General features: G+C 36.4%; 1 protein-coding gene across 1 annotated transcript; it reads right to left on the bottom strand.

Annotated features, from left to right (window-relative positions):
- Positions 1-5305: 5305 nt before the first annotated feature.
- LOC121380120 (serine/arginine repetitive matrix protein 2-like) lies at positions 5306-16281 on the bottom strand. Its single transcript, XM_041508893.1, has 5 exons — positions 16164-16281; positions 15686-15796; positions 13889-14441; positions 9263-11485; positions 5306-5659 (listed from the first exon to the last, which is right to left on the bottom strand). Exons 1-5 carry the CDS (start codon positions 16170-16172, stop codon positions 5541-5543), a joined length of 3015 nt encoding a protein of 1004 aa, XP_041364827.1. The 5' UTR covers positions 16173-16281; the 3' UTR covers positions 5306-5540.
- Between the last annotated feature and the right edge of the window lie 6202 nt (positions 16282-22483).

Below are 22483 nucleotides of genomic sequence, written 5' to 3'. Positions count from 1 at the left end.
GAGGTTGATAACAAAAGAAATTGAAAGATAGGAGCTGCCAGATCGGGAAGAAATAAAATGAAAGTCAAAAGAGAGAAAGGAAAAGGAGCAGTGATATATATATATATATAAAATAAAAAATCATCTGACAAACAAATTTCGATTTTGTATGATGACACAAGTTGCAAGCATCTTTCAGGAAGACTTATATCCATTTAACAGAAATGTCCTGAAGAGATCCAGTTTCCTTTCATCAACAGTGTTTTCTTCTACTAAAGACGCAACACAAAACGAAATCTGAACATGTCACATCTGGTGTCGGCTTCAGCAAAAACCTGTAGCAAATTCTTCAGAAGTGCTGAAGAGGTTATTACAAAAAATGCAAAGCTACAAAGATGATAAAAGGCTTCAGTTCTGTTGATGGTGGAAAGACCATCATGGAAGATAACATTAAAAAAAGAGAAGAAGTACCAACACAAAATGAATCTGAAAATGTCCCAACTGAAGTCAGCTTCAGCAAATGTAGCGAATTCTTCAGAAGTGCTAAAAAGATTACAAAAAATGCAAAGCCAACAAAGAAAAAAGGCTCCAGTTCTGTTGATGGTGGGAAGGCCATCATGGAAGAAAACATCTGAAAAACAAGTCGCAAGACAAAACGAATCTGAAAATGTCACAACCGATGTGAGCTTCAGCAAATGTAGCGAATTCTTCAGAAGTGCTAAAAAGATTAGTACAAACAATGCAAAGCCAACAAAGAAGAAAAAGGCTCCAGTTTTGTTGACAGTGGGAAGGCCATCATGGAAGACAATTTTTAAAACATTTACACACATCAAGAGCAGCAGCAAAAGAAAAAGCCATCACGTAAAAGAAAACAAGGAAATTAAGTACTACCAGTAACACAACAGATTCTTCAATGCCAGGCACATCTGGAGTTAGCAGCCAACCAAATGCAAACCGGCATGTTGATAATGACTGACTGACACATCTGATGAAGAACCTGAGGATTCCAATGACCTGTGCTGTAAATGAAAACGGATGCAGCTAGAAGAATTCAGACACTGTGGCTCACTCGGCTTTGTGTCCTGGGCTTAGTGCATCATGTAATCCTTGGGGTCATCTCAGATTTTATACCTCTCTCAGAGTAGTAAAGTGACACTCTGAATTTTGGTGTCCTTGTCAGATAGAACATAGAACAAGAGAAATAGATGTTCATCAGTGCACCTACCCATCATGTAACTATTGAGTTCATCTCAAATTCTGTAACTATCTTAGAGTAGTAAAGCGACACTTTGAATTTTGGTGCCCTTGTCACATAGAACATGAGGAATAGACGTTCATGGGTGACAAGAACATTATGTAAATATGTCAAAAGCTAAAACTGTTTATTGTTCTGATCATTATTTGATATTTTATGCAAGTTAAAAACATTTTAATTTTTATTAATGAAAGAACAATTTGATGTAACTTATGATACTATAATGTGGACAAAATAGACAGCCAATGAAACTATCGAAAACATACGACACTTTTCAAAATATGGTGGAATCACCTTTACGACTTATCAGCTTGTTTACTGGGGGACAACGTGATGTTCATAGGAGTAATTACAGTTTTTCACCACTAATGTAACATGAGAAAGGTAAAGTATTATTGTATTTATGTGTTGTTTTTATTTAAAATTTTAGCTTTTATCGAAAACAAAAGATACTGTTTGTAATTATAACAATAGTTTTTCAGTTGTAAATTATGTGGTATGTGAAAAAATACACAAGAACAATTCTTATAATTACCGTACAGTGCATTTTAAATACATGTAAATCATTTTCTTCAAATATTAATTAGTTATTCATATTTTGCAATTATGTAATTTTCTGCATAAAATAGATTACAAAAACGTAAAGTTCTGTTTCATGAATTTACCCCGGTCTGTCACAAAGTACATAGAAGATCCATTACTGCTACAAAGTTCAACAAATCCATGAGACATCAGTCCTGGCTAGTGAATTTCTGGAGGCCCTAGCCAAAGCTTCTGTGAGAGCTAGTAACTTTCTCAAACACATGGCAAAAACAGGGATCACACTGGAACAAATTTTGGTTTAGCCAATTTTCGGAAATGTTGAATATTTCCTTGAAAATCATTAAAATGTGGTCAATTTGAGGAATAGGATATTAGCCAAAATTTGCAATTGGCTAATTTGGCAATGTACAGGGTGAGCAAAAAGGAAGTAACGAGGTGTTGTATGCATTCGTTTGCTTTTCTCAAGGCGGCAGGGGCATAACTGTCAAAATAAGAGATTTTCACTCTCTTACTTACCGATTAACCAAAATATGTCAATGTGCACTTTGTTAAGACAGCATAGCAATTAATATAATTGTATCTCTTCCAGTTATCCCCTCCTCCCACCCATCCCTGGACGTATAGCACCTAATGGAAGTAATCGATCATTGAGCATCATCCCTCACCCACAAAATAACACAGCTTACCATGTGTAGTGTTCCAAACCTCAAACGAAAATTACCAATTTATTAGTACTAGTGCCGTACGTTATACGGCTGTCAAAAGTAGGTCGCGGTGACCTAATTATGGTAAGCAGCATACCTCCATCCCAAGTTGTACTTGCATGCAGGGTTTGATGATCCTACATGAATTGATAAGGAAGTTATGGAACGGACAAGAAGTACGTTTATTTTGTTGAACACCACCATGATTAATTAATCATTGGCTATTGGATGTCAAATATTTGGTAATTCTGACACGTTGTCGTCAGAGGAAAGCCGCTTTTTTTGCCTAATGCAGCAATGGAACTTTTATATGCACTATCCCACAGACAGGTTAGCACATACCTTGGCCTTTGATTTACCAGTCATGGTGCACTGGCTAGAACGAGAAATAGCCCAAATGGGCCCACCGATGAGGTGGAATGGACAATGATTTCCTTTCATTTGCAGTAATGCTTGATAAGTAGGTTGTGGTGACCTAGTTGTGGTACACAACACACTGCCATCCCAAATTGTACTGCATGATATGCTCCAGAAAGGGAAATTTTGAAAGAGACAAAGTCAAATGTAAGTGTGGACATCCAAGACTGATGCTGAAGATTAGAAAGGTTTGGGTTTTTTGGAGGGGGTCCAAGGAAAGTTACTCTGAGAAGGGGCCATTTAACAATTACATAAGTATAATTACATTAAAATTATATTACTGATGAAACTTGAAATTTTTATTTCCAAAACCCTGCTAGGCAGGGTGGGTGGGTGGGTAGAATTCTGAACTTGTAAATGTCTAATGACATCTCAGCACACGTACAATTTCCCCCCCCTCCCCCCCCCAAAAACACCCCTTGCCTACTGGCTCTTACACAAAAATCCTAATTTATGCAACGCCATTTGTAAATTTAGAGTCGATTCTTTATTTACATGTACATAAAATAGATCATGCAACATTATTAGAACAGAACAACTTCTAACATTGTGAACACCTGAGTAAGTAACACTGATGCATGCTGCAGATGTCAGAAACTGAAGAAATCATAACCACATTGGAAATGTTCACAAACAGCTGTTGTAAACAATGTATGCCACTGATCCTAGTTTTTTTTAGGCATGTACCATTTCTGGTTCACATGAAATTAATCTTGAGCCACCACAAACACATGGATGACCTGAACACACGTTGTTTTTGCCAAAATTTATAATTTACACAAAACTTTATTGCAGAGGGTACAATATTTCAAAATCTTAAAAGAACCAAAGGTCGGTTCATGTAAACCAATTTTTACCCAAGTAACCGATTGTTTGATTATGTCAATTCTATATGCGTAACAATATCAATTCCTTAAAATTACATTGAATAATTTATCTTCTTTAGAGCTGGATGGTATTGAAATTTTCAATTTTGGTATTGGTATTTTTTGGGTGATACTGATACAATACCGATATCTAGTAGTATTTTCCATATACTCGTCTTTAAATACATGCCCAAGTTAAGTTTCACCTGCTAATTTCATCTAGATAAAATTGAATTCTATACATAAAGCCCTCATCTCACTTTTCTTTTCAACTATTTTGCGTTCGTCATATATTTTTAGTGCTTTATTAAATGGCGGATAAAATTTAGTTATTTTGAAATGTGCTCGGTACGGTACATTGGTATTGAAAGAATACCGATACCGAATGGTATATACGGTATATCACCAAACTCTAATCTTTATAATGTTTGTAATGTTTAATTTCATATTTAACAGGTCTCCATTTAACCGATTAACAGAACGTGAAAGATTGTGCCCTATAAGTATTTTTTGTAATTAAAGTAACAATCTTATGTTTGTAGCCAGTTTAAAAGGTTATCATGAAATAAAGTATTTTTATATGATTAAAATTACAATTTACAGACATTTTCTTGCTTACAATATGAATATTTCAATCCATAAGCACTGCACTTTTGGACCTTGTAATGTTTTGTAGTAAGACTAGTATCTCAATATAAATTTGTGTCTAAAATAATGTTGTACAAATGAATTTATTATTTCTCTCAACTGCCAAACAAACTTTCAAATAATTTGGCAAATGGTCATTCCAAGTGTATTTATCCATATTATATCCATATAATGCTTTATATTTGAAACATGTTAACGTAAGACTCTTAGAGTGGTTTTAAAAAAAAATAGTAATAAGCAGGATGTTTGGGTTTTTGTTGGAGGTAAAAACCAGAAGTCTTGCTAGGGTTGAAAACTCAGGATAATCCCCACTCTGTAACAGGGCTTCTAGAATTTTCATAGAATCCAGTAGCCATGGGATCAGTGATTTCAAAAATTTACTAGCTACAATTAAAAATGCTCTAGCCCTACTTTACTTTAAGTTAATACAATTTCACTAAATAATAGTAATAATCAGATATGTTGTCAAAAAAGAGGGAAGGAAGGAAATGTTTTATTTAACGACCAACTCAACACATTTTATTTACAGTTATATGGCGTTGGACATATGGATAAGGACCACACAGAAGATACTGAGGGAGGAAACCTGCTGTCGCCACTTCATGGGCTACTCTTTTCGATTAGCAGCAAGGGATCTTTTATATGCACCATCCAATAGACAGGATACCACATACCACAGCCTTTGATGTACCAGTCGTGGTGACTGGCTGGAGCGAGAAATAGCCCAATGGGCCCACCGATGGGGATCGATCCCAAACCGACCGCGCATCAAGCGGCCCTTTACCACTGGGCTACATCCCGCCCCACAAAAAGAGGGAGATAGAGCTTAAAAACACTTACATTAGGGGTTGGGGTGGGGGCAGGATATTCATATAAATTTACAACATAGACTTAACTGCAACGTCTGATGGGTTTTTTTTCACTAGCTGTCGGGCATGGCAATAGTAGTTATTTACTAGCCCGACATTGAATATCACTAGCCATGGGAGTGGGGCTACCAAAATCTAGAAGCCCTGTAGATAGACATATAAGTTTACACTGGCTAATATCTAGGATCAGCAGCTTTAAAATAAAATAATCAAATCTGTAATATTGACAATGATGGAATGGTGTAAAGTTTCCAGTTGGCTATTTGTATCCAAATCGTTCTTTGTCTTTTCTTATTTCTTCCTGTCTTCTCAGAATGGCTGCATTCTTCTCCTTGATCTGTCTGATTTTGATTTCCAAATCATCTTCGTATAACCCATCTGAAATGAGAAATACGCTCAGATGAACTTCATAATGAAGTGAACAATCTCATTTCCAAATAGCTTGCACAGGCAGCGGTAGATGAGATACAGACACAGAGGTGTGTGTGTATATATATATATATATATAGAGAGAGAGAGAGAGAGAGAGAGAGAGAGAGAGAGAGAGAGAGAGAGAGAGAGAGAGAGACACACAGAGACAGAGAGACACACAGAGAGTTCAGAGGTCAAAATAGAGTAAAATAGAGGTACAGGGTTCTGTTCGGAGAGTTCCGGGTCCCTGACGCAGCGATCAAGGATGGGACGCACCATATTGCATACACGTGCGTCACTGTGGACGCAGTATATTTTTATTTAACTTCAATACGATTTTTTTTTTTTTAAACATCTCAATTTACTATAAAGTAAATCGGCAACATTCATAAAAATTCTTGGAAATTAGTGTTAACTGGTATAATCAGTTGGTCACTCCAGAAAGCCGCCCTCATCAATGCACCCACTTCGTGGAAATGAACTCAACCACGTGACCCAGATTTACAACATTAACCTGTACGACAAAACATGACTAATAAAAAGTAAAACTTGTTGTCACAAGTAATCAAACATTTACTATAAAAAAAATGTAACATGTCTTAAACAGTATTTCATTTTATTTAATCACGTTTTCTAACTTTACGACAAGCAGCTGGCAGTACGCTACTGAATAATAGACTGGTCACGTGGACATGCAAACAGCGCTTATTCACACCGTGAGGCGGATCAACAGAACAAAACTGGTTGAAAATGTTTGGTTCTAAAAATCAAATCTTTCGCATTTTTTTTTGCCAAACCGAAAATTCTTTCGCAATATTTTTTTTTTTTCTTCACATTATTAGTTGAATATATATATGAGTTACCTGGTATTTTTTTTATATTTTATCATACATTTTAATAATAAATTTTTGTATTCATGTACTTTTTATTAGTACATAAAACCAGTTAAATGTCAATGTTTTTGTGTTGTCAGTTGTTATACAATTCACTTGATATTTTATTGGATATATCAATTCATGGACTCTCCTACATTCCTATTGGGACTCTTAAAATATAAGGTCATGAGTCCATGGACTCTCAATATTTTTGGATGAATGAGAACCCTTGCAAGCCAAACAAAATATGGTCCTGCTAAGACTAAATGTGGCTTATTGGAAATAGGACAGCATGGGATGAAGGGAGGGTCTGGAATGGTGTGTGAAAAATTAGGCCCGCCTAGATGTACTCTGGAGGATGGAATTAAAACACAATTGCGACCTAAATAGCATGTGATAAATTTACACACATCTGTCTCTTGAAACCCCCCGCTAAACGACTTGAAATTTCTTATTCACCAGCTATAGACCGTGGGCCCACTATAACCCCCACTCCCCCCCCCCACCCCCCTGGGATTTTTCAAGATGAGTATATCTTCCGTGGGCCCACTATAACCCCCCCCCCCCCCCCCATAGGGATTTTTCAAGATGAGTATATCTTTGAAGCCTATCCATAGACATATTCAAATCAGCTTGTCTGCAGGCAATCTGTTGGTGGGTGTGCCTGTAGGGCATGTTTGAATGTAGGCACCCTATTTATTTTTAACAAGGCAAATTTCTGATCAAGGTGAATGTTCCACATAATTTTCAAAAATATTTGAAAATAATTCTGGACTATATCACTGCTTTTACTTTAAAGCTGGGTTACTGGTGAATGTATTACACCAAAAAATAATACATTTTTGGCATCTGACTAAGCATAGTGAGTCAATGAATTTGAAATGTCCTGAGTATTACAAACATAGTATATGCATGGCAATGTTTAAGTTAACATCCAGACACAGGGAAGACACCAACTAGCAATTCCAGCTGTGCTTGCCATTACTGGCTATGATACCAACAGTGCTTTTATGCAGAATGGAAAACTGGAGGTTTTGAATATTCTCAAGCAACGCCACGACTTCCTTGAAATGTTGTTAGCTCATGGAAGTTCAGCAAAAAGTGATTTTCATATATTTAAGAAGCAGATCATTTCATATACCTTCTCTATGGGAGTGCAGGTGCGAATAACATACAAAAACATCATGACTTGAGAAATATCTGGAAATGTTTGTTGCCAACCCGAGGATGATAATATTGAACTACAGTAGAGTATAAATCAGCCTTCCCCACTCTACATGTATGTATTCACTGAGAATGCTCTAAGAATGCACATAAAGAGAACAAATTGCCAAGTTGTCATTTGGTATCAGTCATGCCAGGCATACCAGGCTATTCCCCAACCAAATTGTCATATGGTTGAGACATTTTAGAAGGCACACTAGAGATGAAATAGTGATATGATACCATGAGAGCTGATGGACATACTGATGGAGGAACCAGAGTAGAGTCTGGAGAAGGAGAATATCAGAAATTGTGAACATGACAGGCATATTTTAAGTGCATGAAAATGCAAAGGAATATGAAAGGAAGTCAAAACTGTCCTAGACATATTTGATGTAGAAACTAATTATATACACTTGAGCGTATGTTAAGCACAATGTAAATATAAAGGCAAATCTAAAAATATTACAAACACAGACTAGTATAAGATGAACTTCTGTGAAATAGATGACTTGTACGTGTAATGCAAAAGAAATTATGGTAGGTACACAAAACTGATGCTTTAAATTCTTAACACTGGTGTTTAGTAAAGAGGGACATATTCATAATATTGATGCACATACATGTATAATAAACTAAATTAATTAAGGGCTAGTAAACTTTCTTATATTATAATATAATTCTTTGTTACTGTCATATTATTTTAGCATGTTTTGGTCATATATATGGCTTCTATACATTGTTTCAGTAAACTTTTACTGGTTATACACACAAAAAACACTGGGATTTCACATACTTATGAAAAATATTGAAATGAGCATTAGGCAAGTATTTGTTACACATTTGTTCAGAATGTTTTTTGTCATTGTGTTCCCTCAGAATTGTTATTTAAGTCATTAAGTTTAAGAACATGCCACAATGCTGACAACTTTCAACGGAAGAAGTTGTATTTTCCCCCATATTTAAAAGAAAATGCTAAAATATCTATTGGACCTTAATTAATTTTATTGAGTATAGTATAGGCAGATATACTGAACCATATTTGAATAATGCTGCCTCAATATATTAAATACAATGCAATTTGTAATAGTAAAAGGTTCAAGCAGCCCAAAATATGTGTAAATGGGTTATGCCAATTTTCTGAGACAAATTAAAATTCATCAGTTGCTGCTTATTCTAACAAGTCTGGACAGGCAGGTTACAACAAACAATATATTTTTTCTGATTTTGTTTTTTGATCCCCTCCCCCATCAAAAAAAAAAAAAAAAAAAAAATTAATAATAATAATAATAAAACAACAGAAAAACAAAAGAATTTCAACGTAGTACAAAAATTCAACGTGATATAAACCAGCATTGATGAATATTTTACCTGTCATTCAGAAATGTTTGTCAGGATGATATTTTTTATGAATCCATGAGGTTAGCACAAATATTGTTTTTGTTTTTTTAAGATTGGCTGTATGACAATCTTAATCCTACCATGGACTTACCATCCTTTGACTTTGATTTCACTCTTTTGACTGTTCGTTCCTCTGAGTTTTTGAGCACTGGTTTTAGAGTGTTTCTCGAGGCGTGTTTTTCACTTTTCCTCGACACACTTCCAAGTCTGTTGAGAACAGAAGCCCGAGGAGGCTGCAACTCCTTCCCATCGCCCGCTAGAGTCACAAACACACCCATCGCATCGTTTGAATCGTCATTCACCAACTTATCCTCCAGATTTTTATCAACCACCTTTGACCTGCTATTCAAGTAATTCCTGGCATCGAATTCCGAGTCATAGTCGGCCGTAACTCTCCTTGATTTCGAATGGACACCATCCGAGTTAACCACTTTCCTCTTTGCAGTATTAACCTCCAGCACAGTTTCTGGCAATACGGTTCTTTTGGTCTTTGATTTTTTAAAGGAATTTGTTTCAGTGTTCACATCTTCCTCCACTGCTGGGACCGAGCTTACGTTTCGGTTTGGCAGTACAACGCTGCTAGAAATCTTCTTATCTCCATTTTCATCCTCCTTCTCCTCCTCACTCTCAATGGACTGAAAACGTTTGGGTCTCTTAACAGTGAAGTTATCGTATCGTTGAGGTTGAACTTCAAATCTGTCTCTGTTGAAACGGTCCCGTCTTTTCCGCCGGTCACGGAATCTGTCTGGGGATAAGCCGTTCCGACGTGGAGGCTGCCTGTCTCCGAATGGACGTGAGATGGTGAGGGAATTGGGAATCTGACTAATGTTCCTCGTAGACCGTCGCCGGACCCGGTTTTTGTTGGCCTCGGTCCGCCACGACCTGCCTTCCGAATCATCATCGCTTTCCACATCACTGATTGCCGAGGCATTGGAAGCCGATTCCTCATCATTGTCACTCTTTGCGACACTTTTGTCTTTTTTCTCGGTGTTTGACTGATCCTTGAGCATCCTTCCTTTATCGCCTCCACCTGACAGTCTTCTCCTAACATCACCTCTTCGATCTATTTTCTTCTTGTCTTCATTTCTGTGGGAAGTCTCCATTCGGCTTTCATCATGCCCTTTTCTCTCTTTAGACCTGCGCTTGATTCGATCTCGAAGTTCTGTTCGATACTGTCTTGGCAATGACAGGGATCTTTCGCGGGCCGAACGATGAGGTGATCTGGATTTTGGCAATGGAACGTCTCGATACTGTCGCGGTAGTGATGGGGAGCGGGGAGGATGGCGATACTGTCTCGGTAAAGAACGAGATCGTGACCTTGAACTCTTAACCTTCTTCTTTTTTCTCTTTTTAATAGCTTTAAGAGAAATAGTCTTTTGGACTTGCATCAAGTCGAGAGTTTTTTGTTCTTGAAATTTCTGTCGTCTCGCTTCCAACTTGTGCAATTCATCTTCCATCATTCTGATCTTCGAACTATCATTAGAAGCATCTTGTGGAACATCAGAATTATTAATGCTTAATTTTCTTTCAGTTTCTAACCTCGCGGTATCCACCGAAAACGGTTCTGATGCAGAAATGTCTTTATTTCTATCGTTTGTTGATTTGTTTTTCCTACTACTCAGTTTGTGAGAAAGGTCTTTCACATCTTTCCTACCTATGTCTTTACGACTTGACAATCTTTCCGACAAATCGCCTTCTTTTCGAACATTTCGATTCAACAACTTTTCTGACAGATCTTTCTCACTATTGGACTTACGATTTAACAACTTTTCCGATAAATCTTTTTCCATCTTAACCTTTCTATTCTTCAACTTTTCTGACAAGTCTGAAACTTTGTCCCTTGAACTGGTGACCGAATTCCGATCATTTACCTTCTCCCGAGCATCCCTCTTGTGATTATTACTCAACTTTCTCACTCGAGAACTTTCATTTTGTAAGCTAACAGAACTGTCACGTTTCAATCTATCATTCCTGGAAGCAGTTTCTTTCTCTGGTCGCGTTTCTCGACTAGAATCACCAATGTTTTCCTTAGATCGTGGTTTAACTATCCTGTCATTTTTCGTTTCTGTGGTCTCGTTAAGCGAAGCAGTTGTCTTTTCGTCGGGGACGTCTTTTTCGTTGCCGCTCTCATAGCCAGATAACTCTGAATGACTGCGACTGCTGTTGTCACTGTTTTCTTTGTTGGAATCGTTGTCATCGTCGTCACTGCTGATGCTGTTGTCATTCTTTTTAAGCAATAGATCATCGTCGTCACTATCACTCTCCGACTCCTCACTCTCATTACTTGAATCGAAGCGGCTGAACTTGTCACTAGCTGAAACAAAACAAACAAAGTAACTTGTCAATACTTAACATAAGGTTTAACATTGGCAAATTTATAGTTATACAATAAATTTGTGAAGTAAAATTCTCGATTAATACACTTTTATGCACACACAAAAAATCCAAGAGTGTCAAAAATGGTAGCCGTTTTGTATATACAAAACATACTTTAATGTACACAATTTGCTATTGTAATATACAAACTAGTTTTAATAAACAGGTGTGTTATCGCTATCAACAGTTGTCATCAACTACCTTCATACAAATCAGGGCTCAACAGTAAGTATTGTCCGCCTGACCGGGACAGGTAGAATTTACTGGGGACATGTGAATACCCCATGTCACCTGTCCGGGACAGGTAGAATTTACTGGGGACATGTGAATACCCCATGTCACCTGTCCGACCGGACAGGACAGGTGCTTCAAAATCCGATGATATCGCTAATTTTTCGCATTTATTCAGCGTGAACACAATCTTGCTGATTCTGTCCCAATGTCGGTAACTTCAAATATGAATGTGTTAATATGCCATAACGCAACAGATCAATTGCGATACTTCTTATGGCAAGCCATGGCTTTATGTAGCACACTGTCATTGGTCAATTGCTGTCGTCTGCAGTACGTCGTCTGCTGGACTGGAAAAGGGCCAGGGGCGGCGTATATTTACGTAAGTATTTTCTCACAAAACAACCCTTCTTAATCAATAAAAAACCATGCAGTGATTTCAGCAGAATTCGGAAGTAATTGGCAGAGTAGCAAATGTAAACGGCAAAAGACCTACATACATAATACTGCCATCTGTATAAATAGTTGAATGAGCAAGATTGAAAGTAGACGGCAAAATATTTTAATTAGGGTGACATAGACGGACAATTTCACACCATAGATTATAAGTTGTCAATGCCGGCACCTATTGAAAACAATAACATGTGACATCCAGTAAAAAAAACCAATCAATTATCTGCCAAATAATTAAATTTTTAGCACTTTCTGATGAAGCATAAACTTGTGTTTTGGAATGATAATTAATATAACCACATCATAAAAACATGTTTAGAAGTCTATGGTGTGAACTTGTTATGATCTTTGGAATAATATGGAGCTGAAGTTATTGTTGGTACAATATGAATGTTCTGATGAATTGTATGTAGAGTTATTTCTCTTATTTGACAACCTATATTTTTCTGCTTTTAGGCTTATTTTTAGTATAAAGGCATACAATTGTGTTTATTTACATATTTCATGGTCAGTATTTTGCATGTATAATTCATATTTGGTCAGTTGCGGCAATCAATGTATGCCATTGTGTGTGTTTCAACTGCTTCAGTGGTGCATGCAATTTAGTATGCATTAACACATCAGATATAATATATTCGTGCCATCACAACAAACACCGACAACTTGTGACCTCCATTCATCAATGCCGAGATCTCGGAATGCTTAGTCGATAGCATGATACACACCATCAGCATGTGCATGTTCTACCGGCTGGCAGCGCAGATACTGATTTTGGGCTTGTCCATTGATGCCATAGCGAACATAGATGAGTTCAACTTCACTGACACTTGTGTCAGTTGCTCCATCGAACATGAGCCCCATCACCGAACAGTTTGACATAATATTCATCAGGTTGATTGTTGTCATTTAATTGTGGGTTTGTTTTTGTTTTGTTTTTTTACTGAGATTTGTGACTCATTGACTACATTGAAGATTTTTATTGTTAAGTTCATAATCTTATTTTGTCGACTCCTGGATACTGATTTCTAACTCATGTCATGTGATGAATGCGGAAAAAAAAAATATATATACAAGGACATGTGGTATATCTGATGGGACAGGTAGTTTTATTTTTTGCATGTCCTACAGGACAGGTGCCTTAAAACGTTAATGTAGAGCCCTGCAAATACACATTTTTGTAACAAAACAATGGAAAAACTCCCTGCTTCTAAGTGCTAAAATGAAAAGAATATATTCTGAGTGACATAAGACTATGGCCAAAGGGTATTCTAAATGAAATAAACAAATGTTTATTTATGGTTATATGGCATAGGACATAGTTAAGAACCACATAGATAAGGAGAGAGGAACCCAGTGCCCCTAATCGATGGGCTACTCTCTTTGATTAGCAACAAGGGATCTAGTATATCCACCATCCCACAGAAAGAATATTATAAACCACCGCTTGTTACATCAGATGTGAAACACCAACTGGATTGAAAAATAGCACAATGGACCCCACCCCACCCCCCACCCCCGATATGGATATGGATCAATCCTAGATCATGCAGCAGGCAAATGCTTCACCACAGGGCTATGTCCCCCCCCCCCCCCCCCCCCCATTCTAAATGATTAAATAATAAAAATACGGCTTTCGAACATTTTATGCACCACATACTTTTAGGTCGCTTGACTGGACTGGTGGCGGAACTCTTCCCATCTGACTGTCCCTGCCATTTGTCCTGAGGTCGTTGCAGCTGTGGTTTTGTCTCTGGAACACACGGGACACCGTCGGTCTTTCCTGTCTCCTTCTTCGTCTCCTCCTCCCCAGCCTGCGTAATAACAATCAGGTTGTTCCCGGCTTTTCGGTCTGCATTCTGCATGAAAGGCGAGCCCCCCCGGCTGTTGACATCCGACTGATGGGTCGTGACGGGGAACGGATGCAGCGGTGATCCTGAATGATGGGAGACAACTCCGGGAAACGATGCCACAGAAACTGGGACGGGAACGCTCTGACGAGGCAACATATTTGGATGGACCGGATTGTGGGCAGATAACATGGGCGGATGTGGCTGGGAATACAGCAATCGTGGAGGATAGCCTGGGGGTGGTGGGGGACAGGAATACGGAAATACTGGCTGCTCGTATACAGGAAATCCATACCGGTCCGCGACACTGTAAGATGGAGGAGGAAATGATGGTGGTGCATTTTGACATTGGTTGTTATCATCCTGAAATAGAAAAGAAAAAAGAAAAGAAAAAAAGAGGACAAAATGTAAAACAACCCAAACAATTAAAGCATTTTCTAATGTAAAATAAATATATACCATGAAACATTGTGTTTTCAAACTTCTAATTAGTGACAGCTATAAACAAAAGTAAAATTTTAGCAAATGCAAAAAAGCATTTGCTAAAATTTTATTTTGGTTTAGAATTGCGTAAAATGTTTGAAACTTGCACAGTGAATTATGATATAATATTGAACAAAATGTTCAATCTATACATGTGCAGAAAGTAAAAATCAATCTCAGTTAAATTCTCAACTGGAAATAACTGCTAAATATGGATATAGTATTACAGAAATAAGTAGTCACAAAGATGATGACAAATATATAATTAAAGCAATAAACAGGCAACCAACACTAAAGGGACATAACTTCAATAGATAAATAATAATTAAATTAATCTTCCAATTACTGCAGGTGAGGTATCTCGCCCGATGTCACACCAGTCGATATACTGTACACTCTATACAGTGCATTCCCCCCCGATTCATATTTCCCGCCGTTTTGTACATGGCACTCACCGGAAATAATAACAGAACAGGAAATAGTTTAGTTTAGAGTATGGCAGCTTTAGTTTTTTGTTTTTCAATGGAAAATACCTGGGAATTTTTAGTTCAAAAAGTGGTTTTCAGCAAGTATTTTCGCTATCTAGACAACAATGGTGGAACGTCGCAGTCATTTTGAAGAATAGATAGCTGATTGTGACAGCTAATTTGATAATAAATTTATCATTTTACCAACAATGAAAATCACCAAATATTGAGATATGAATTGTAGTTTATTTTGGGGTTTTTTAAATTTGGATCAGAAAACCACAGATTTTGGGAATAATGGACATAAATACTGGAAAGGTGGCCATAAATGCTGGTAAGTTAACATGACTTAGTCAATTTTTTGCCTAATTTTAATCAACATTAACTGATGCAAAGTATCATAAAAATACTTACCAATTTAAACATGAACTTTATTTTATGTATAATTTATAAAACATTTAAGTGAATATATGTGAGTAAAAAAAAAAAAAATTGTACCCACTCAATGTGGTTTTTGTCAAAAATTAACCCAGCAGTGTAAAGGTTAATGCTTCTAACCATCTCTTAAAAAACAAAAGACAAATATTTGTTAATTATACCATTTAATCAAGAGCATTACTTATTGTTGAAAAGTATATTAACTATAGGATTATTCACCAATTTATTTTGATTGGCGTTCTTCTTCTTCGTCAACAGAGCCGCTTCTCGGAGGGCAACAAGTTCTGGATCTTCGACATCATCACTGGAAACCTTTTTAACCTCGGACTTCTTAAATATGAAAGGACAGTTTATTACAAGTAAAGCCATGTTTAAAAGATTTTAAAAATACGTTAATGCAGATATAAATATTAATTGAATTATTTTCCTCTCTGGTTATTATATTACTATGCATTAATGGCACATTTTGTTCGTCACAAAACGGTTAAAACAGTACCGAGTACTTTTCATGAAAAAAAGTGTGGCATAGTTTTTATTTCTCTTCGAAAATCACACAAAGGACCCAAAATTGTAATGAAAAGAATAGAATTACACAAAAATATGGAAATGGTCTAAGATGAGATTATCTTGACTGAAGTTTGTGGCAACCAGGTTTAGGGACGAAATTATCAGACATTTTCAATACATCAGCCTTTACCTTTTTCATTGATGCAAGAGCTGCCAACTTCAGAGCTTCTAAATCCTCATCCTAAAAAACAAAAGCAATATATAATTATGAAAGAATATTGATATAAATGTTTGCTGTCTGTTATTTATAGCACTCCATAGCTCTTTTTTTTTCATTTCTTTTTCCAAAGATGTTTAGTTTAAATATTTAATTTACAATTTAAGTGATTAATGCACAAACTTTGTGCACTTTTGTTTAAAAACTTCAGTTTTTCAAACAAGTCAAGCTATCCAGTATTTCCAGTCACAAAATTAACATATATTGGCAAGTTTTCAAATCTTGAACTATTTTCCTGAAAAAGATGGCTTTGGCTTATACATGAAGGCAACAGATTGAAGCATGAAATAATGATCGAAAACACTCCCAACTGTGACATAAAAAGTTTGATCAGACCCGTATATCCTTTCACAGCTTATGTAAGAATAACTCGTGTGAAGGTTACACACTGCCATTAATTACTCCATGCAGTTCAATAGAATTTATATGTCAGAATATATTCTGTAAAAAATACAACACTGTCAAGAAGGTCATGTGACTACTAATTTTAGGGAATGCTCTCAACTGACATGTACCATATAAAAAATCAAAATAGGTTGACCACAATGTTTTTCAATCAATGGCCGCTATGCCTGACCACTGCCTAGAGTTACTGTCATACAAGTGGCACCATACCACTTGCAGTTGTTATCAGTTAGTACTACATATATCAAGTTACTTCAAACAATGAGATATTTAAATACTACAGAGGTTAACCTATGGGTAATCATCAAAGAAAGATTTCAAAAAGCATATTAGTAGAATTTTTTTATGAGGAACTGTTTCCTAAACCAGACTATATTAAGCTGCTACAACAAGTAACGGCATGACAAATGGTGGTGTCAGGGCATCTAGAATTTTTATAAAATCCACTAGCCATGGGATCAGTAATTTAATTTTTTTACTAGCCCTACTTAAATACTAACTAGCCCTACTTTACTTTAATTTAATGCAATTTGACTAAATAATAGTAATAATCAGATAGGTCACCTAAAGAGGGAGATAGAGCTTAAAAACAGTAACATTGCGGGTTGGGGTGGGGTCAGGATATTCATATTTACAAAACAGACTTAAACATTTGACAATTTTGTTTTTCACTAGCTGTCGGGCATGGTAATAGTAGTTATTTACTAGCCCAACATTGAATATCACTAGCCATGGGAGTGGGGCTACCATAATCTAGAAGCCCTGGGTGTGTTGCCTGAACACAGTATTAATAAAACACCCCATTATGAATAATAATCAGATCTCGCTGTCAAAAAAATCGAGGGGCACAATTAATTGTTCTCCTAAGTTAAATTATGGGGTGCCATTTAAGATATTTCCATATTGAGCCTTGAGATTTAATCCTTTTGCAGTATGCTTAATTTACTAATTTGGGGGTGGGATGTACCCCAGTCGTAAAGCAAACATCACATGCAACTGAATTTTTTTTTTTTTTTATTTTTTTTTGACTTCATAAACCATTTAATTTTGTGAATTAACAAATGTAAAATCTATGTCTGAAAACATCATGTTGTTTTGTTTTGTGTGAAAAAAAAGAAACAAAAGTAGTGTCGGAAATAGAATAAAAATGATTTTCGTCTATTATTTTTTTCATATTAAACTGACATGTAAATATTTGGTAAATATCTATTTAATGATACTCTACCTAATTTAGCATTCACTTGCTTGGGCTGTCATTGATGTACAAGGTGGTGTTTACTCTTGAAATTAAAATAAAGATGTCAGTAAATAGGAGATTTGTGACCTTTATTGGAACAGACTATAACACATTTTTGGTGGATACATTCAATTTCATTTACCCTTAAACAAACTGTTTATTTAAAACTGCAAGTTAACTGATTATTTTGAATTGCAGCATAAACTATTAATTATGACCAGCATATTTAGTGAATATAAATTCAATATTAGTACATCAGAAATTTACACAATCTTGCAACCACTTAAATGTGCTATATCAGAAGTTATATGTGAGCATCTGTTTGTGATAAAGATTCTCCAATAAAAATGTATTTTCTACTAGTAGATAAAATTATTTCCTATAATCATTTATGGGCATATAGTTAAAGGTTAAAGCAAAATTTAATAAAAACATGATTTGCAATAGCTGTCATTATGCAACTTTGAGACAGCACCTTTAATACTGGAGTAATAGATCACAAACTCAAAATGGTGCTTAACAGTTTTGCTCAAAAGTTACTTATACATGTCTACAAATATTTTGTTTTGTAGAGGGATGGGGGAAAGGTCCCTCACATATATGAAAACAGCAATGAAATTGACACGTTGACCAAACTGTGTTATAGTCTGTTCCAATAAAGTGCACAAATCACCTGTTTTACTGACATCTTTCTTTTAATTTCAAGAGTAAACACCACCTTGTACATCAATGAGAGCCAAAACAAGTAAATGCTAAATTAGGTAGACTATCATTTAAATAGATATTTACAAAATACTTACTTGTCTCTTTAATATGTAAGAAATAATCCATGAAAATAATTTTTATTCTATTTCCGACAGTACTTTAGTCAAAACTTTGAAACGAAGGCCTAATAAATAACAAAATATTTTATTGGTCCATTATGTTGGTTCGTTGTTTTTGGCAGTTATATTAATTACCAGGACAACCCGTAGAAGTTGGCATTTAGTAGTAAATACTGAATGAGGGTCTGGTCAACTCAGGTAAAATGAAAATAATGTGTTCTGAATTTCCAACTGTACAGGGAACATTTTGTTTTTAAAATTTTGATTAGCGACAGTCGCTAATCAACGTGAAAACTGATTAAGCCCCAGTCACATCGGGCCTGCGACCAGGTTATGACCGAAAAATGTTGGAATTGTGGGCAAATTGTAGAAAGAGCGCACAACTGGTCGCGGGTGATCGCCAGAGCAAAATCAGTCGCAGCAAGGTCGATGGTCAGGTTCAAAACTTCTGACATGTGATTCCAAATTGTAAGAGGTCACAGACAGGTCTTACATGGTCGTACTACCAGTCACACATGTATGCAACACCAGTCGTGCATGATCGAGGGTCAAGTAGTCGCACGATTGGTCGTATAACTGGTCATGCCACCTGACGATTGGTGGCGCCACCTGTCATATGACCTCACGATCAGTAGTGCGACCAGTCACGACCTGTCCAGCCTGGTTGCATGACCTTACGATTGGTGGTACCACCAGTCTTTAGCTCGCACACCAGTATATCCAGTATGGCTTCTGAAGTTCAGGTCAATCTCTACTACGACACCCGAAGAGAGCATATTGCTATATATATATATATATACGGAAATTGGGCACCATTTTATAGTTTACTTTTTTTTTCAATTTTAACAACTGGGACGAAACATACTTAAAATATTTATTCTCACAACAGATTAATCACTGAGGTCAGTCCCTATTTTGGCATGTTACAATTTTTACAGTCCCGGCAAGAAATTTGTGGGTTCTATGCAGGATCATAACGGCACCCATTACCAATGCAAACATGTCTGGTTTAAGGGAATTGAATATTGTGATTGGCCGAAATACTTTATGGGTCATCGGGATTACCAGCAATGTGCTAAAATGCTTATACATGTACCATTTAAACAAAACAAAAAAACTCGAAATGAACATCGAATAATCGTCCCATCCCTACTGTATTGACCCATAACAACTGCAACCCCCACTTCACATTTGGAGATGATTACCAACTCTTTTTTTTTGCCGTGAGTATTTAAAAGGATAATTTTTTAATTAAGAGTCATTTCAAACTTCCAACACATTGCACTGTACAAACAATGTTTGTGGGAAGGATCCGATGTGGGACATAATATCAGTACCATTTACATCTTGATAATAATTTCTTAATTAAAAAAGCCATGTCTAAACATACTTATATGTAAGCCCCTACACCCTAGAATCACAGAGGTATTTTTAATTATGGGAATCCGTCAACAGAATTCAATTATAAAACTTCTTTTTATTTCAGAGTATACTATAAAATGTAAGCAGTTTGAAACTTTAATTTTAAATATAAGAACGATAGATATAATTTTAATAAAATATCCCAGTAGACAATATGTTTTCACTTCACGAATAGGATTTTTACACGGCCCCTAAATAAACATATCGGTAATCATTATCATGAATAGCTGTATAACAACTGTAAGTGGTGGTCCTAATTGTAGGAGGAACTTAGCAAGAAAGAAAAGATGCCGGGCAAAACTTAGAAAATGGGACTTTGGCAGTACGGGGTATCTATTCCCAAATATATTTAAAATGTTCTTGGTTGTTAAGGACCAGGGCTAGCCCTGCTACTCGCCAAATTCATCAATTGCAAATTTTAGGAACATTTTATTTCAATTTGGTGGAAAAAAATCCATACAATAATTAATATTTGCTGAAAAATAACAGTTTTACATTTTTGGACATAACTTGGCGAAATGTTTTGCACACCCAGAGCTAGCCCCGTGGACGACCTTCAAAATTTAATACTGTTATAAATATGGATCAGTAAATTATGCAGTATGTTTTAGAATTGTATCGCAATCTCTGAATCTTGCAGAGCGATTCGTGACGCGATACTAAAATAAAATGTATCCGCTGTTTTGCATTTTTTAATAGTACACTAAATAATATATATGTATATATATATGTTAATGGTATTTGCACTTGTAAATAAACATATTACAAATTGCATGTTAATAATTAATTTATAAAGCGCTTTGCCACATATTGGGGGGGGGGGGGGGGGGGGATACTTTCTAGTATTTTTTGGTACAAACCATGGCTAGTGGATTTTGAAAATCACTGATCCCATAGCTAGTGGATTTTAACAAATATTGTAGTTCTAACTAGAAGCCCTGAATTTTTATCTCAGCAACAGACTTTATTGTTATTACTGTTAATAGCCCGAGTACTCTGCCATTCAAGAGTACTCTGACTATACCGTTGATAAGTTCAAGTCCTAGAATAACTTGAGTGTCCTCTAGAGTTCTTCTATTATAATTGAGAATAACACTAGAGATGACTGTGTAATACTTCAGCAATCGTCGATGACGAAATGGTAGCCAACTACTGTGTGTAAAATATGCATTTTTTTCTTAAATCTTATGTCAGAGACATTAAACATACATGTATGTTAGTAACCTATATTAACACTAGGCGAAGAAACCCGATACCCCTATTTGAAACTCCATTATTGTTGTGCTGACATAGGACAATGAGTGTGGAGACATAACTTGACTGTCATGCTAATATTTAGTGGTCGTATCATGCATGCTCGATTCAGGAATAATCAAACTGCCATGTGTTATGGTGGTTACAAGTCATATCGTCCCCGTGTGAGTCCCTGGTTCCTACCAAAACGTACCCGGTTCCTACCAAAACGTCCCTGGTCACACTTAACAATAATTATCTGAGAGAAGTGGAATCAAATTCAATGTCATTTCAACCCTATTCAATCCCTGAATGCCATTAGGCCTATACATCAATATTTTTCTTCCAACATTTTTTTTCCCATGCCCAACACCCGACAACTCTTTCGCCATTTTTAATGAAAATGGTTGCCAGGGTTTCATACAGAGGGGAGGGGGGGGGGGGGATGGGGGATTTATACCCCCCATGATTTTGACATGGGGGGGGGGGATATCCTACCCATTAATCTGCAGAGCAGTGGGGTTTTTTATGGTCATTTTTAGCTCTTAGCATAACATTTTCTAAGAAAATGCTAGGTAGAGAGAATATGTTAAATATGTTAATTATCTAGCTGTTTTGCCCCCAGACACCCCCCCCCCCCCCCCGCTCGGATTGTGCGGTCAGGTACTTTGCCCCCTCCGCTGGTCTGACCCCCCACCCATCATTTTTTTCCTGGCGGAAACCCTGGTTGCATATAAAATGCAGAATGCCCTGGCATCTCGGAAATTTAGCTGTGCCGTCAAGCTTTAGTCGATTGATATATTTGATAAAATAATAATTGCGAATGGTCCTTTATATGCGGAACGTTACGGTCCTTCGTATGCGGGGATGATCTGACGTGGGGACGTTATGACTGGTCACCGTTATGGTAAGTACAAACAACTGCAGAAAATAAAAGGTAAAAAAAAAAAATACAAAAAAAAAGTGAATGGTGTGGTTGTTTACACTAAAATCAACATGCTTATAACTATCAAATGATCAAAGTAACAAGCTATGAAACCCGAAATCTGCAAAGAAAGCATCAGCATGTGGCACACAATTTAAGGTCAGAATAATAAAAGGCTGAGAATAAA

Source organism: Gigantopelta aegis, chromosome 8, assembly GCF_016097555.1.
Source record: "Gigantopelta aegis isolate Gae_Host chromosome 8, Gae_host_genome, whole genome shotgun sequence".
NCBI classification, from domain to species: domain Eukaryota; kingdom Metazoa; phylum Mollusca; class Gastropoda; order Neomphalida; family Peltospiridae; genus Gigantopelta; species Gigantopelta aegis.
Note: the sequence above shows the minus strand (reverse complement) of the source record. Positions and strands in the feature narration are given on the sequence as shown.